The following is a 15077-nucleotide window of genomic DNA, read 5'->3' as shown; positions in this document are numbered from 1 at the left end:
ATGATGACTAGTTCAAGGCAATTAACAGCACACTCCCTATCTCTTCCTTGGCCGATGCCTTCATTGCTCCGTACAATCACAATTATTGTGCTTGAAGATCCACTTTGATCTGTAACGCTAGAAAGCGCGAATAGTACCTGGAGAGGCCAATAAAGCTGCCAATGTACCTGATTCTCGTCAGCATTGTGTCAAGATTGCTTGGCAATGGGGAGGGAACTTACCAGACATTCTTCTGACCCGCCATGGGTTTCGCGTAGCCTCTCAACTCTCCTTCGGCGTCAACACCCATGTACTCATCCAAACGACTTCCGATCTCGGCGCCAACGATTTTCGTGGCAGCAGCCCGCATGCTACCTTCAAACCCAGTCGCTAGGATGATCACGTCGGCGTCCAGGGTAGAGCCATCTTTGAAAAGCAGGCCGGTGGGTGTGAAGCTTTCGATAGAGCCAAGCTTAGTCTGGATCGAGCCATCCGCAATCTTTTTGACCGCACCGACATCAAAGTAATGTCCACCTTGCCGTTCGTACAGGATATGAATCAGGTCAGGATACCGATTGACCACAAAACTAGACTTTTCCAGCGCCTGCCAATATTCGGGCATGGCGTCGGCCAGCTGCCGTACAACTTCCATGGCAAAGGCTTGCTCGACATTCAAAGGCATCGAAAGAAAAAGTTTGTCGCTCAAATTAAGGTCCGATTGGTCATTGTAAACGCGGTCAAAGATAGCCTTGTAGGTTGGCAATGGCAAAATCATGGTCGGTGTTCGCTGGACGACAGTCACAGCAGAGAGACCCGCTGCAACCATGTCCATGGCCACATCTTGACCGGAATTGGCACTTCCGATAACCACGCCGCGTTTTGCTTTCCATTGCGTGGCCACGCTGTAGTCGACTGAATGCAAGAGTTCGCCATTGAACGCTTCGCGATTTGGAATGAACGGCACTTTCGGGATCTGACCTCCGCTTCCAATGGCAAAAACAAGGTGTCGTGCGCGGATTTGCCGTCTCTTAAAATTCTGTTGCGCTTCATCAGAAGTGCTGTGGCCACTTTGCTTCTGCTGGAGGTCCAGTATCCACAGCTGGGCTGATTCGTCCCAGTCGGCCTTTTCAAGTACAGTCGATAACCAGATATTGATGCCGTACCGTTCAACATATCTCTTGTAACCTGCTGCGAGGCGACGACCGTTGAGAAAGTAAGGTTCATCCTTCGCAAATATCCTGCCAAAGGGCATCTCGCTCGACTCCTTCGAGGTGTGTAGCCTGAACGACTGATACCGGTTCAACCAGTTGCCACCAACTTCGTTGTTTCGCTCCAGTACCGCGTACGAGACGCCCAGTGCTTTGAGGCGACCCGCAGTACACAAGCCAGCTTGGCCTCCACCAGCGACAACGCAATCAAAGAGGTCTACCCCAGAATCCGCTCCGTTTTCCGCTCTTTGTCTTAGGCTTTCCTCTGGACTGAGCTGAACGAGCACATCGACGCTGCCACAGCCATCAAGCTGTTCCAGTATCGTCACCATAATCCAAATTTTCCATTCTCTACTCGAATTGGGTACAATGCGGAGAATCCCTGAGCATTTTCGCCCAGGGAGGCTGCCTTTGGTAGGTATCCGAAAATCAATCCGAGCCTCAATCCAGGCCACTGACCCAAAGCGGATGGCTGATGTCGATCCGGCAATGGGATCAAAGTCGGTGGCATTTTGTGCGGAGCTGAGCTTTGTCCATACTTCCACAATATTCTGAGGCCCTTGAATAGTCCGTATACTGCCAGTCAACCCTACAATGTCCCGCCATTGGGCCTCGGTTGTGAAATCGGAGGTGTCGAGGTTGGTCAATCTCCCACATATATGCGCCACCACCGCTTCATGATCGACATCATCCGGGATTGGATTCCTCGAGAGGGTTGTGCGAAGCGCCGACAACGGCACCCGAGATTCTTGGTAAGAGATTTCGTTGGACCCCATCTTGATCGTCCAAGCACACTCCAACTGCTGGCCGGAATTTTCACGCTCCGGGCAATCTGGGAGTGCTTCACATTTATGTCGTTGCCGAGGAGGCCTGCAACCCGAAGAGCATTCGGCGGAAGGCTTATACACTGCACGGTGCATTTAGCCTGTGGGGGGAGACTCCCACCCCTCGACAAGGCATGAATGCATGGGCGTCGTCCACCACCGGCAAACCCCCACAGGTAGACATGCTTCCCTCTTGCCGCCAGGAATCAAGGTGGAAAAGCTCAACAAAACTAGAGCATTTTGTCCAGTATCATAGCGTTTCCATTTATAACCGACCAGAAAGTTCTGTGAAGCTGGCTCGTCCAGTATCTGAAATGCACCACAGACGAATACGTCAACCATTTTTCTTCTCAAGGCGAGCGAGTCCCTCCAGAATGACAACACAGTGTTTCGGCCGGCTCCTGGCGTTCGACACTCTAGTCAACAGGATCGAGATTGACCGTCATCCACGGCGTTTTTCCAGCTTCAGTAAGTCCAGCATTGGGCTGTCCAGTCCATTACATCGGCAAACGACCATAATCTCTGGCCTTCGGCTGCAATTCACGCAAGACGTCGTCCATCTTGCCTGTATCGCTACCACGGCTTTTGAGCTCTTTTAGATAGTGGTTCTTCCCTTTCACACCAGTATAATAATCGATACCCATTTGCTTCGGTAGATTCGTCATGCCGGTCCTGGCCAACTAGCAGCAAAAGAGTTCCTCTCGGGGTGATCATGTAGATGCAAAGTAATTTTGCGGCATCTGCACGGGATTTGGGATCATCCAAACCATAACGCGTCACAGATCGCCGGCTATCATGGTTGTCCAGATACACTGTGTTCCAACTGTCGAATCTCGGCATCGCAGTCTGCCATTTCTGAGTGATGGCTCGAATCTTGTCTAGGCGGAACTCGCCACGGCCATACTTGAAAGCTGGACAAAATCTACGTCCACAATAGCGTAGGGAAACAACATGTTGACTCCCTGTCGAGCTTTAGCAACATATTTTGACACCGACTCAATATCTTTAGTGAAGCCCACCTCCCCCACAGGAAGTGGGAGGACTAAAGTACTTACAAGCGAGACTACCCCTCTTACTTACAAGGGAAACCCCTATTCGCTAAATACAGTACTATCCTATTTAGTAACTAAGCAAAGGCCACTTTAACCCAAGGCTGAACTGAGCCTCACTAATCACCCCCAAGGCGGAATATTAAGCTATAGGGAGGGTCTAATCTACCTCTCTAGTAATCGACTATACTTACCTCTTAGCTAGGTATAAGGGCGTCTAATACTAAAGCCTAGCAACACCCTATACCGAATATTTAAGAATTCTAACTTGGATTGAGAGATTTCTTCTCAATCTTTCCCTCTTCCGCTGATGGAGGAGAGTGTGTTCGATCGACCGCCTATACCAGTGTCTATATATAGGGGCCTCACTTAAGTTCTAAACGTATCCTCCCGTCGTGCAAACTCTACCGCCCCTCTTACCGCCCTAAACACCTTGTGCCCCGGATGCACCTCGGGATTGTACCCGAGCGCTCCCACCACCGTGTCTTCCAGTATGATTCTGAACATCAGGTCTTACGTACTCTCACCCATTAAGAAGATCTTGTTAGGTTTGCTCCTTGGCCGATTCACCGCAATGGCCATGATGATCCGTCCTTGCCAATAATACCATTCATTGGGATTATCATATCTAGCGTCAGAGCCTAGGCTGTCCATCGACGTAGGTGATGTTGGGAATGGAGTGTATTCATAGGCGGACCTCAGTTGGCTTATGTCCGACGCAAAGTGCATTAGGGGTGTACAGAACTGTCAAGATATCGGTGTACGGCATCTTCAGTAGCTCGTCGAGGCATGCGTATGAATCGAACGGATGCTCACAGAGCCCGAAACCATGAGTCGCGTAAACGGCTGACGGTTCGCGGAAGAGCCGGTAGTGGTAGTTAGGATCGTCGAGTGATTTGATTGAGAGGTACTCAAAGGTATCTTCGAGATCCTCGCGGTATAGTGCTACGAGATTGGGCGTTGCGGCGAGTGCCGATTGAATCCCATGGCTCAGATATACTTCAGCTTCAAGATGCAAAGCGGAGAGCATCTCTTCAAGAACTCCAACATCTGATGATGCCGGTAAACCTTGAGACGTACATCGACCATTTCATCCGAAGAACCCAGGATTTACTGCTATGAAACAGGCTATCGTCAATCAACGGAAGGACAAGGTTCCTGGAGTCAGGACATGAGGCAGGGGGGACGTTGTTGGTAAGCTGGTCTTTCCAAGGGAAGTAGGTCGATTGCCGCGCAAGAGACCACCAAAGGAGGATCCCAGCTGGGCAGGTCGGGCAAATCGGAGCGGAGACTGAATTGGGATGCCCTGGAATCCACAATGGCCCCCGTCTCAAGTTGACTGAAGTTGGTGTCTAAATGAAGACGAATATCAAGGCGAGGGGAAGCTCCGGGATCTCTCAGGGAGCAGAAGACGAGCCAAGAGTGAGTAAAGCGGCGAGCAGCTAGATTCTGGGGAGAGAATGGAAGGGGCCAGATTTAGCCCCCTAACTATATCAGTTTGCTGCTCAGGGACGCCCCGGAAGGGCTCAGCCAAGGCTCAAGTTAAATCTTAGGTTAAAGCACCTTAAAGCGGCCTTCGCTCCCCTCCAGGATCAAACCGTGTATGGCAATTAATTAGGGTTTTCGCTCTCGAGTAACTCCGGGCACACTAACGCAAACGCTAACCCTCCATCGTATTCGAAATCTCGCTCATCCGATATAAGACGTCATAACCATCAACTACTAGTCCTTGCATCTGCATCTCCTATTCGTAATCTTTCTTGTTCTGGTGCAAATCTAATGTCCGGAGCACAGCTACACGTTTCAAGCAGGATTTACGTGCCCACGGAATTAATGTCGGATCTCCGCTAGCACCAATGGACGGGGACATTAAATGGCCGAAGGTAAGTCTCGTTTCATAGAGCTTCTTTCTTCGGTCGACCAATGTTCAAACAACGAGTCTTCTGACTATCTATTCTCAGAGGGCCCATTTGCAGAAGCGCTCGTCGAATACCTATCACCTCGTTGGGAAAAGTCCAGACCCAGAAGCCACGCAGGATGTCTGTCAAATACGCCAGGTCACAGGCACCAGGGTTCCAAAACCGCGTTGAAAACATCGCCATCGTCGGTGCGGGCGGAAATGTAGGGAGATACGTCGCCGAGGAACTGCTCAAGACCCAAAAGCACAAGGTCACCGCAATTACCAGGGCTGACAGCAAGAACAAACTACCCGAGGGCGTGACGGTGAAGCATGTCAACTACGACGACCCAGACACCCTTGTGGGGGCACTACAGGGACAAGATGTGCTCATCATTACGATGAACGTGATGGCCCCCCCCGACACACAGCGCAAACTCATCGAGGCTGCCGCCAAGGCCAATGTCCCTTGGGTCCTCCCCAATGAATGGGGCGCGGATCCAACTCAAGAGGCGCTCAAGGCAGAGTCCTATCCGGGCAACAAGACCTCGGAAACCCGCGAGTACATTGAGAGCCTGGGTAAGAGTGACTGGATCGCCATCGTATGCAGCTTCTGGTACGAATTCTCACTCGCCGGCTCGCCGCACAGGTATGGGTTCGACTTCAAGAATCGCAGCGTCGTCTTCTTCGACGAGGGTACGAGGGCCATCAACACCAGTACCTGGGACCAGTGTGGTCGGGCATTGGCCGCTCTTCTCAGCCTGAAGGTCCTTCCCGAAGACGAGAATGACAAGACGCCCACGCTGTCACAGTTCCGAAACAATTACATGTATCTCTCGTCTTTCAACGTCAGTCAGAAGGATATGTTTGCCTCGGTCCTGCGTGTCACAGGTTCAAGCGAGAGTGACTGGAACATTAGCTATCAAAACACCAAGGAGCGGTATGACGAGGGTGTCAAGATGCTCAAGGAGGGCAAGAGGGAAGGCTTTGCGCAGCTCATGTACACCAGAACCTTCTACCCGACGGACGAGGCCAACTATGAGAAGCGCGGGCTGTTGCATAATGATCTTTTGGGTTTGCCAAAGGAAGATTTTGACGCGGCTACCAAGAAGGCAGTCGATCTGGCACTCGGGGATGGGACGCCTTACTAAATCAAGTCATCTACATGCTTGTAGGCCACATATATCAGCATGCATGCATGCGTGATAGTGACCCTAGGTGACGAGCAAGCAACCTATGTGTGTCATACGAGCAGGATCGGCTGAATTGAACATTGAACTCACCTCTTCCGAATTTCGTTGTTTCTGTGACCACGCGTCGTAAAGATCGCCACTCCTTTTCCAAGTTCATGGCACTTTCACAGGTGTGGCAGCTGCATTGCCTTCATGCGTTTGACCATCTCTCACAGCTGACCAAGCTCACAGAGTCACAGCAACTCCTTCTGATATCTAAATCGGTTGCAACACTCCTCTGAACGCGCTGGACCCCCATATCCGTATGTCATCCCATCCCACTTCAGAAAGCCAGATGATATGTGGGATCAGAGAAGGCTCATCTTCATCAAGGTTATTCAACCTTATCTGGTCTTGTGCAAGTTTCACTGCAAATCCTCCCAACCCCCCGTCGAGACAAACGAACCGGGGCCGGTCACCCTTCCCTTCCGCCAAAATATCACATCACGATCCCTATACCGTGCCATCCCCGTTTGGAGAGCATCTCCCCCGAGCATTATAAGAATCAGCGTGCCCAGGGGATCCTCGGACTATAAAAGGCCTTCACTCTTTCTGCGGTTTGTTAACTTCTCGCTCGCGTCTCACTGTCTAGAAGCCACAATACCAATTGTCCAAAAACACCATTCCAATCTTTTTAGACACTTGGAACCAAATACAACCGACCGACCCTTATCATCCCCGGATTCAATATGCAAGCCACCCGAGCCTCGCCGTCCTCGGCTCACCCCGACACCGCTGTGGCGTGCGCCAAACGTGGATCATATTTTCACACCACCAAGAAGTGTCCCTGTTAAGGTAGCACAAACCAGCTGGGCGCTAACCGCGGCCCCTTGCTGGGCTGCTGCGTGATATGCCTTGGAGTGACAGCTGTTTGATTAGACGAGCTAGGGGCATTTCAAGGGTACCTGTTTCCTCTTGTTGGGGCGGAGGAATAATGTATTCCGATCCCATAGCAAGGTGTATCTGGACTTTTTGCTTGCTTCAGAATACCTGGACCCATACAGCGGCAACAGAACAGGACCTCAAACATCCAATGGAGCTTAGAATTTAAATACAAGTTTGAAATGGTATGCACAGGGGGTGCGACGTACGTTGTAGATGGACGGGTTCATCCGTTCTAACGACATTACATATATTCTCTCTACACCTCAATGTACACCACGACATCAAACAGTTAAGCTCGTTTGCTAGCATGTCTCTCCGTAGATTTACATCGTCAGCATCTCTCCTCAACACGAAAGGTCTGACCTGCCTCGTCTTCCTCTGTTGCTTTCCTTGTTCTGTAAAGGGAAACCGGAGAAAACCGATCAAGCAATCGAAACAACCCCTGACGCTCTGTGTTCTTCTTACCAGACAGTACCCTTGACCTGCTTCCCATGAATCTCCTCGAGCTTCTTGACATTGACATTCCTCCAAACCATGATACAAACCAACAGAATCGGAATAAACGAGGCGCCCGCAATGACCATCTTCCTCTGCACATCCGCATACGCCGCGATAATCGCATCCCTGATCGGACTCCCCATCGGGTACGACTTCTGAACGACAATCGAACCGTAGATCTCGGCGGCGAGGCCCTTGGCGTCTTCGGGGAGGCGGTTGTACAGCTGGACGGGAAGCACGTTGGTCCACAGGGAGCCCGCGATGGCGAGCCCGATAGCGGCACCAATGGACCCGAACATGCCGAAGATCGCGCTCGCGACGGCGATTTCCTGATGGCTGACGGAGGCCTGCACGGCGAGTTCGCCGGTCGACACCCAGATGCCACTCGAGATGCCGTTGAACATTTGACACATGACGAGGTATCCGACGGCGGAGCTGGGTGTTCGGAAGTGGATGAGCAGGGCGGTGCCGAGGACGCAGAAGGGAATCCCTGCGTACGAGACGACCTTGTAGCGGCCGGTTAGGCGGATTAAGACACCTGTTATAGGCATGATGAAGGCAGATGTTAGCGAGAACGAGTTGAGCACGTAGCCGGACGTCGTAATGTTGAGGTTGTGAACAACCTGCAGGTACGACCCGTAATATCCATCCCAGCAGCTGGAGAAGTATTAGAATGTCCATCATTGAGAACCAATTATGAATACTGGGTGTGTGCCGGTGCTTTAGGAGTGATAAGGGGGGAGACTTACAAGATAGAGAGGAACATGATTCCGTACAGCAGGCAAGCGCCAATGATGGTCCGGTCCTTTAGGAACCTAAAGGGTAGATACGCCACGGTGGCGAAGTACTTCTCCCAGATGAAGAATGCTGCTAAGCACAGCACTCCGAGGACGATCATGGCGATAATATAGCCAGTCGCCCAACCCTTTGGAGCCGTGGACGCGAGATTGAAGGGCAAGAGCAGTAATGACCACCCGAAGACAGTGAGCAGCATGCCAACGACTAGACAGCGCAACCATCACAAGTCAGCATCAAATGCCTCGAAAGCTTGCACCTTTTCATGAGGGAAGTCATACCATCGAATTGCACAAAGTAGTACTTGCACGATTCCCAAACAGTTCGGTTTCCCTCTCTCACGGGGTACACGCCCATCTTCACAGCCTTGCGCTTACTGAGGATGAAGATGACAGCGACAGGGGCACAGAAGGCAATGAGAATGATGAGGAAAGCTCCAAAAGCCCATCGGAAGTTGACATTGGTGTAGAACAAGTCGGCGATCCTGGGGCCGGCGAATGTCGTCGCGATGGTAGGAGTGTAGTTGAGACCAAGAATAATGGCACGATTCTTCAGGGTCGTGGTATCGGCCAGAATGATTGAGATGACGTACACCAATCCTAGATGGCCGACCCAGTACAGAGTGTGCGCCGCGGCATAGGTCTCGACGTTCTGGCACGTTGCCTTCATGATAATGCCGACCACGACGAGAAGTAACATGGCGAGAAAGCCCTCGCAGCGACCCCAAATATCGATGATCTTGGCAATGGCGAGATTGGATACTCCGCCGAGGACCGAAGCAACTATGCTGGTGGTCGCGAGGAGGCCGTGCTGAGAGAACTCTGAAGTCACGTACGGCGTCAGGTTCGATTGAACCCCTTGCAGTAGATTGTCGCAGAATGTGACGAGGTAGAGCCTGAAGAGCAGAGAAAATCGTTAGTCTTTGATCTTGAGTTTTACTCTTTTGCTCATAGACACAGGCGAGTAAGCACGTACAGGCAAAACATAACGACCAGCATTTGTTTAGACCATACAGTGGTAATGGCCTCGACCTGCCGGACACCATCCTGTTTACGCTCGGAGGCGTCGTCGGGCTTTCCATCATCTGAGAACTCACGGCTAATGTTGTCTGTTGAGGGCTGCTTCTCAATATTGTCGGTCGAGGCTGTCGGAGCCTCAACTGTCTGGCTTGAGATACCTGTGACTGCCATCGTGCAGTCGTACTGTGGCCCTGAAATGAATCTCGAAGAGTGAGGGAATACTTGCTAGCCTGAGAAGGGACGCGACCCTCCACGGATAGATAGATAGATATATATGTATTTACAATGGAAAAGTTTCTGGACCTCCCGAGAGCTCGAGACGGACCCTCACCTAGCTCTTTAGTATCCGTAGTAGTCTCGACATGGCCTTGAGTCGGCGACAAGGTTGAAAAAATTGCTCTTCAACCATGGAGCCAAGAAGGCTCGTCGGGCCCCTGGATTCGTCGAAAGAGTCTGTCAACGAGCTCGCCATGCACGCTATTGGATGCGGACCAAGAACAGGGTCTTAACGAGACCATCCATCCACGTTCCTCCATGTCGTCCCCATGAACGTGCAGGCTCAAATTGATGGGACAAGCAGCGTGGCAACCAACTAGTGCAGGATTTACATATCCATCTCACACATGGGAGACCTGCGGTGCCGATAATCGGATTTGATTAGATCCTGAGCGACTATCAGTTGATCTGATAAAAACCCGTGGACTTCTGGAGACGGATGAGGCTCCAGATTCGGAAATTGATATACGCCAAGCTCGACGATGACCTGCCAAGCAGTGGGAAGCTGTGCGAATCGGCCACTCACGAACAGGAGAAAAAACTGTGTCTCCACTACGATAGCTTCTGTTCTGTTCGCGATAGCACACTAGTCTGGGCGTTGATGTTCTAGAAAACAATAATCCTCTCGGAACATGTGACTCCATACGTTCGACATGGTTTTAGAAGCAGGCAACCTGACTACACTGCAACGACTTGTCACTTGATCGAATGGCATCCGCCTTAGCTGCTTGGATTCCGAAAGCTCACCCGGCCTGCAACAGACTTTTGTATCTCTGGGGACGCCGATATTGAGAATGAGTTAGCAGAAAAAGAGGCAACTGTTGCTCAATAATAATATCTCGTATTGAATGGGTCAAATCACTGCAATGGCGTTGACATGTAAAGAGCAATCGATTGTGGGATGCAGTTGTGATCCGATATGCGGAAAAGCTTGGCGTCACAACTCGGACTTTTCCCTATTTGCTCTACATACCTATGAACTCCGGCAAACAGAAACAGGACGTCTCATGAGAAGGGCGTAGCATTCAATAAGCTCATAGACGAGCCTTGCTGGAGCTGGCTGATGATCTCAAGTCAAATCGATCAAGGTTCGTAACCTTAGTCCAAGCTGCCACGAAGTCCTTCACAAATTTATCCTGCGAATCTGAGCTGCCATAGACTTCTGCAATGGCACGAAGCTCAGGATGAGATCCGAAGATCAGATCGTGACGAGTGGCAGTCCATTTCTTGCTGCCCGTCTTGCGATCACCACCCTCATAAATCTCATTAGCTGCGTCGCCAACCTTCCATGCTGTGTTTGTGTCGAGTAGGTTGACAAAGAAGTCATTGGTGAGCTGACCGGGGCGGTTAGTAAACACACCATGGGAAGATCCATCCCAATTGGCGTTCAATGCGCGCAGACCACCGACAAGGACAGTTGCCTCTGGGGCGGTGAGTGTCAGTAGATGAGCCTTGTCTACAAGGAACTGTTCGGTGCGGACACGTTCGGTACCCTTGCCATAGTTGCGGAAAGCATCAACCACAGGCTCGAGATGGCTGAAGGACTCAACATCGGTCTGCTCTGCTGTGGCGTCTGTTCGACCTGCAGAGAATGGAACGGAAGCACCGGAAGCCTTCTCGATGGCAGCGTTACCAGCCAGGATAATAAGATCCGCCAACGACACTTTCTTTCCACCAGATGCAGAGTCGTTGAACTTCTTCTGTACACCTTCCAAGGCGGAGAGGACCTCGGCCAAATCAGTTGGGTTATTCGCCTTCCAGTCTTTCTGAGGAGCGAGGCGAATGCGAGCCCCATTGGCACCGCCACGCTTGTCGGAGCCACGGAATGTGGAAGCAGAGGCCCAGGCAGTACGGATGAGTTTGGTAGGATCAACACCAGTGGCCAGGATCTCTTTCTTCAAGTTTGCAACGTCCTTATCATCAACGAGTGGATGATCGACAGCTGGAACTGGGTCTTCCCAGAGGAGGACTTCCGATGGCAACTCGGGACCAACCCATCGCGCACGGGGACCTAGATCACGATGCAACAATTTGAACCAGGCGCGTCCAAAAGCATCAGCAAATTGATCAGGGTTCTCATAGAAGCGTTTCGAGATCTTCAAGTACTCTGGGTCGTGGATCAAGGCGATATCGGTGGTCAACATTCGGGGTGGGTGCTTGACGTTGGGGTCAAAGGCATCGGGAATTACCTTCTCAGCGTTCTTGGCCACCCATTGGTTGGCACCAGCGGGACTCTTGGTCAACTCCCATTCATTCTTGAAAAGATATTCGAAGTAGGAGTTGCTCCATTGAGTGGGGGTCTTAGTCCAGATGACCTCCAGACCGCTGGTGATTGTGTCGGGTCCCTTTCCAGACTTGTACTTGTTCTCCCAACCAAAGCCTTGGAGTTCGATTTCCGCAGCCTCAGGTTCCTTGCCAACGTTATCAGCAGGACCAGCACCGTGTGTTTTACCGAAGCTGTGACCACCGGCAATGAGGGCCACGGTCTCTTCATCATTCATAGCCATACGGGAAAAGGTTGTGCGGATATCTCTGGCGGCAGCCTTGGTGTCTGGGATACCATCCGGACCTTCAGGGTTGACGTAAATCAAGCCCATGTGTGCCGCAGCCAATGGTGCCTCCAGATCGCGAGAATGGATATCCTTGTGGGCTTCCTTGGACTCCTCGCCATCAATGACACCGGATCCCTTAACACCCGGTTGGCCACTTCCGTAACGAACCTCATTGCCCAACCAGGTGAATTCACCGCCCCAGTAAACCGACTCATCAGCTTCCCACTGATCGGCGCGGCCACCAGCAAAGCCGAAGGGCTTGAAACCCATGGACTCAAGAGCAACGTTTCCAGTGAGCAGCATCAAGTCAGCCCAGGAGATCTTGTTGCCATATTTCTGCTTGATGGGCCAGAGGAGGCGGCGGGCCTTGTCGAGACTGACATTGTCTGGCCAGCTGTTGAGGGGAGCGAAGCGCTGTTGACCTCCGCCGCCACCACCGCGACCGTCGAAGACACGATAGGTACCGGCGCTGTGCCATGCCATTCGGATGAAAAGACCACCATAGTGACCGAAGTCGGCGGGCCACCATTCCTGAGAGTCTGTCATCAGGGCATGGAGATCCTTCTTCAAACCCTCATAGTCCAAGCTCTTGAAGGCAGCCGCATAGTCGAAGTCTTTGGTCAGAGGGTTGCTGGAGGGCTGCTGTTGGCGCAGTATGCCCAGCTTGAGGTCATTTGGCCACCAGTCATTGTTCCTGGTGCCACCGCCGCCAATATTGGCGCTCTTGTGGTCGACTGGACATTCACCCATGGCGTCTGGACGGTGGTTTATCTGGGTATTGAGCTCTTGACTGTGACGATGTTCCACTCGAGTATGAAAGGATGAGTGGTGATGAGTGGTGACAGAAGAGTGTGAATGAGAAGAGAAGAAGAGAGAAGAACGAGAAAAGCAAGAGGTGGAATGGAAAGAGGCGGGTACAAATGAGCTTGAAGAGAAAGAAGCAGGAACCCGCAAGGCCAAATGGTACCCCGCGCCTGCCATTTTTCAACACACGGAAACCCCTCTGCTACGAAGAGCAAATACCGTGGACAGCCGTGCTAATCAAGGGTCTTGTGGTTCCTGTGGTTCCTGTGGTTCGTGTGGTCCCTTTTTGACGCATGTCTGGACTGTTGTTCCTGTTCCCCTCAGCGGCCAGAAACTATCTCACCACCGACCGCCAAATGATCATGGACGAATTAGTAAATGCGCGTTGCTGGCCTCGTCTGCCGCTCCACATCATGCCAGTTAGTGGCGCCAAGACGCGCCCCAACCTCGCTCTCGCTAGCCCAATAAGGCAATCCCCACCGAACACTCCCACTTCTTCGTCTCAAAACCAACAATGCTTCACCGATTTCTCCCCGTTTCACGCCTTTCATTGCCTTTGACACACCATTGCTCCCCCACCGCGACATCATGGCTGCTGCAAAGCATATACAGATCAGGTAAAAATTCATGGAGGAGTCAGTCCACCACGGTAAAGCCGTGCCAGTGGTCGACATTCTATTCCTCGGTAGTCCTGGTATCGGAAAGGCTACCTTTTTGTCGTATGTCACCTTTCATCATTTGCCTTCACCATCCTGCCCTAGCACCAATATAGTGTTTATCTCCCCTGAGGATTGCGAAACAGCATTTCAATTCCGTCTCATTCCACGTGCCGCTGGTGCTGTTGGGCGAGATGCCCTCCACGTTCCGAGAAAGTCCAATGCTGACTGATTGACCCTTTTCCCCTTCAGCCAGCTACAACACCTCCGTAACGGGAAGCTCGATGTCTCTGCTCCCAAAGATCGCGTCTTCGCACCTGAAACGCCACTGTCGTTCGACGTGACCCTCTTCGCCCGTCCCTACCAGGTCCACGTTTACACTTCCACCTCGACACTCTTTATTGATCCATTTCCAGACGAGCCAAACTTCACCATCATTGCCTTCTCGATCTCCTCCCGCGAGTCTTTGCACAATGCCCAGTTTTACTGGCGGAAGCAGTTGTCCATGCACTACCATGACCAAGAGCACAATATGCCTGTCATGCTGTTGGGGTTGAAGAGAGACGAGCGAACGGACAACAGGCTCGACGACGGATCGTTCGAGTGTGTCATGCCTCAAGAGGCATACCGCGTGGCACAGGAGATGCGGTGTGACAGGTATGCCGAGTGCAGTGCTGTCACTGGCGAGCTCTTATGGGAAGTCCTTGAAGATATTACCCGGACTGCTGCAAAGACTACAACCGACGCAGGCGGACTCAGTCAAGTCAACACTTGCTGTTTAATGTGACGAGATAGAAACACTGTGGGAGCCATACGAGGAGAATAGCTGCTGGTGAGTAATATGATGGCTTCAACGCCTTATCTAGTCCACCCGTGGGTGTTGTCCCGTCGTGGCAAGGGCTTGCGTCCCTCGCATTGATGAAGCGCCTGCATATGTTCAGAATGATGCACGAAGAACTGCACAGAAACAGAGGAAAGACCACGGACTATGCAAGGTCGGAATAGCATATTAACATAATTTACATTGATGTATAAATATAAATACCTGAGCCCATCCTCAATCATCACAAGCGTAAAATTGCACGCTTGATTCTTTGTTTCATGTCACGCCATGCGGGAAAATAAAATAGAAAAAGATGAAATCAAGTCCCGAAGAAAGCAAAACCCCTTTATGCCGTATGAATGGGCCGATGCGTCGCCGTCGCCGCACTGGGTAGCAATGGTGAGAACCTCCCCGATGGATGCTTTCGAATGTCGAAGCGACTGGCCGATCGCCTAGCTCGTGGCTTTCCATTTCTGCCCCTCCTCAGACCTGACAGCGTTCTAGAACAGGCAATCCAGACAACAACAGCAGGCTAGACCAGCGAACAGACCAGCACAGATGCCGGGCCCGCTACCGCCTC

The 15077-nt window shown here is 51.6% G+C and overlaps 6 protein-coding genes across 6 annotated transcripts; 2 read left to right on the top strand and 4 right to left on the bottom strand.

The window, feature by feature from the left end:
* Positions 1-82: 82 nt before the first annotated feature.
* A1O9_02555 (uncharacterized protein) lies at positions 83-1963 on the bottom strand (the record flags this gene model as incomplete). Its single annotated transcript, XM_013408127.1, has 2 exons — positions 83-167; positions 222-1963. The coding sequence occupies 2 exons, from the start codon at positions 1961-1963 to the stop codon at positions 83-85; spliced, it is 1827 nt and encodes a 608-aa protein (XP_013263581.1).
* Positions 1964-3447: 1484 nt separating this feature from the next.
* A1O9_02554 (uncharacterized protein) lies at positions 3448-4144 on the bottom strand. The gene has a single exon (XM_013408126.1). It carries the CDS (start codon positions 4088-4090, stop codon positions 3746-3748), a length of 345 nt encoding a protein of 114 aa, XP_013263580.1. The 5' UTR covers positions 4091-4144; the 3' UTR covers positions 3448-3745.
* Positions 4145-5097: 953 nt separating this feature from the next.
* On the top strand, positions 5098-6108 carry A1O9_02553 (uncharacterized protein; the record flags this gene model as incomplete). Its single annotated transcript, XM_013408125.1, has 1 exon — positions 5098-6108. One exon carries the CDS (start codon positions 5098-5100, stop codon positions 6106-6108), a length of 1011 nt encoding a protein of 336 aa, XP_013263579.1.
* A 1427-nt stretch (positions 6109-7535) lies between these two features.
* On the bottom strand, positions 7536-9557 carry A1O9_02552 (uncharacterized protein; the record flags this gene model as incomplete). The annotated part of the gene is made up of 4 exons (XM_013408124.1): positions 7536-8229; positions 8322-8574; positions 8649-9262; positions 9343-9557. 4 exons carry the CDS (start codon positions 9555-9557, stop codon positions 7536-7538), a joined length of 1776 nt encoding a protein of 591 aa, XP_013263578.1.
* Positions 9558-10696: 1139 nt separating this feature from the next.
* A1O9_02551 (catalase-peroxidase) lies at positions 10697-12964 on the bottom strand (the record flags this gene model as incomplete). The annotated part of the gene is made up of 1 exon (XM_013408123.1): positions 10697-12964. One exon carries the CDS (start codon positions 12962-12964, stop codon positions 10697-10699), a length of 2268 nt encoding a protein of 755 aa, XP_013263577.1.
* A 681-nt stretch (positions 12965-13645) lies between these two features.
* Positions 13646-14461, top strand: A1O9_02550 (uncharacterized protein; the record flags this gene model as incomplete). Its single annotated transcript, XM_013408122.1, has 2 exons — positions 13646-13737; positions 13927-14461. The coding sequence occupies 2 exons, from the start codon at positions 13646-13648 to the stop codon at positions 14459-14461; spliced, it is 627 nt and encodes a 208-aa protein (XP_013263576.1).
* Positions 14462-15077: the final 616 nt, after the last annotated feature.

This window comes from Exophiala aquamarina, assembly GCF_000709125.1.
Source record: "Exophiala aquamarina CBS 119918 chromosome Unknown aczIA-supercont1.2, whole genome shotgun sequence".
In the NCBI taxonomy this organism is placed as follows: domain Eukaryota; kingdom Fungi; phylum Ascomycota; class Eurotiomycetes; order Chaetothyriales; family Herpotrichiellaceae; genus Exophiala; species Exophiala aquamarina.
The sequence above is the reverse complement of the archived record's forward strand: the minus strand, read 5'-3'. Positions and strand labels throughout refer to the sequence as shown.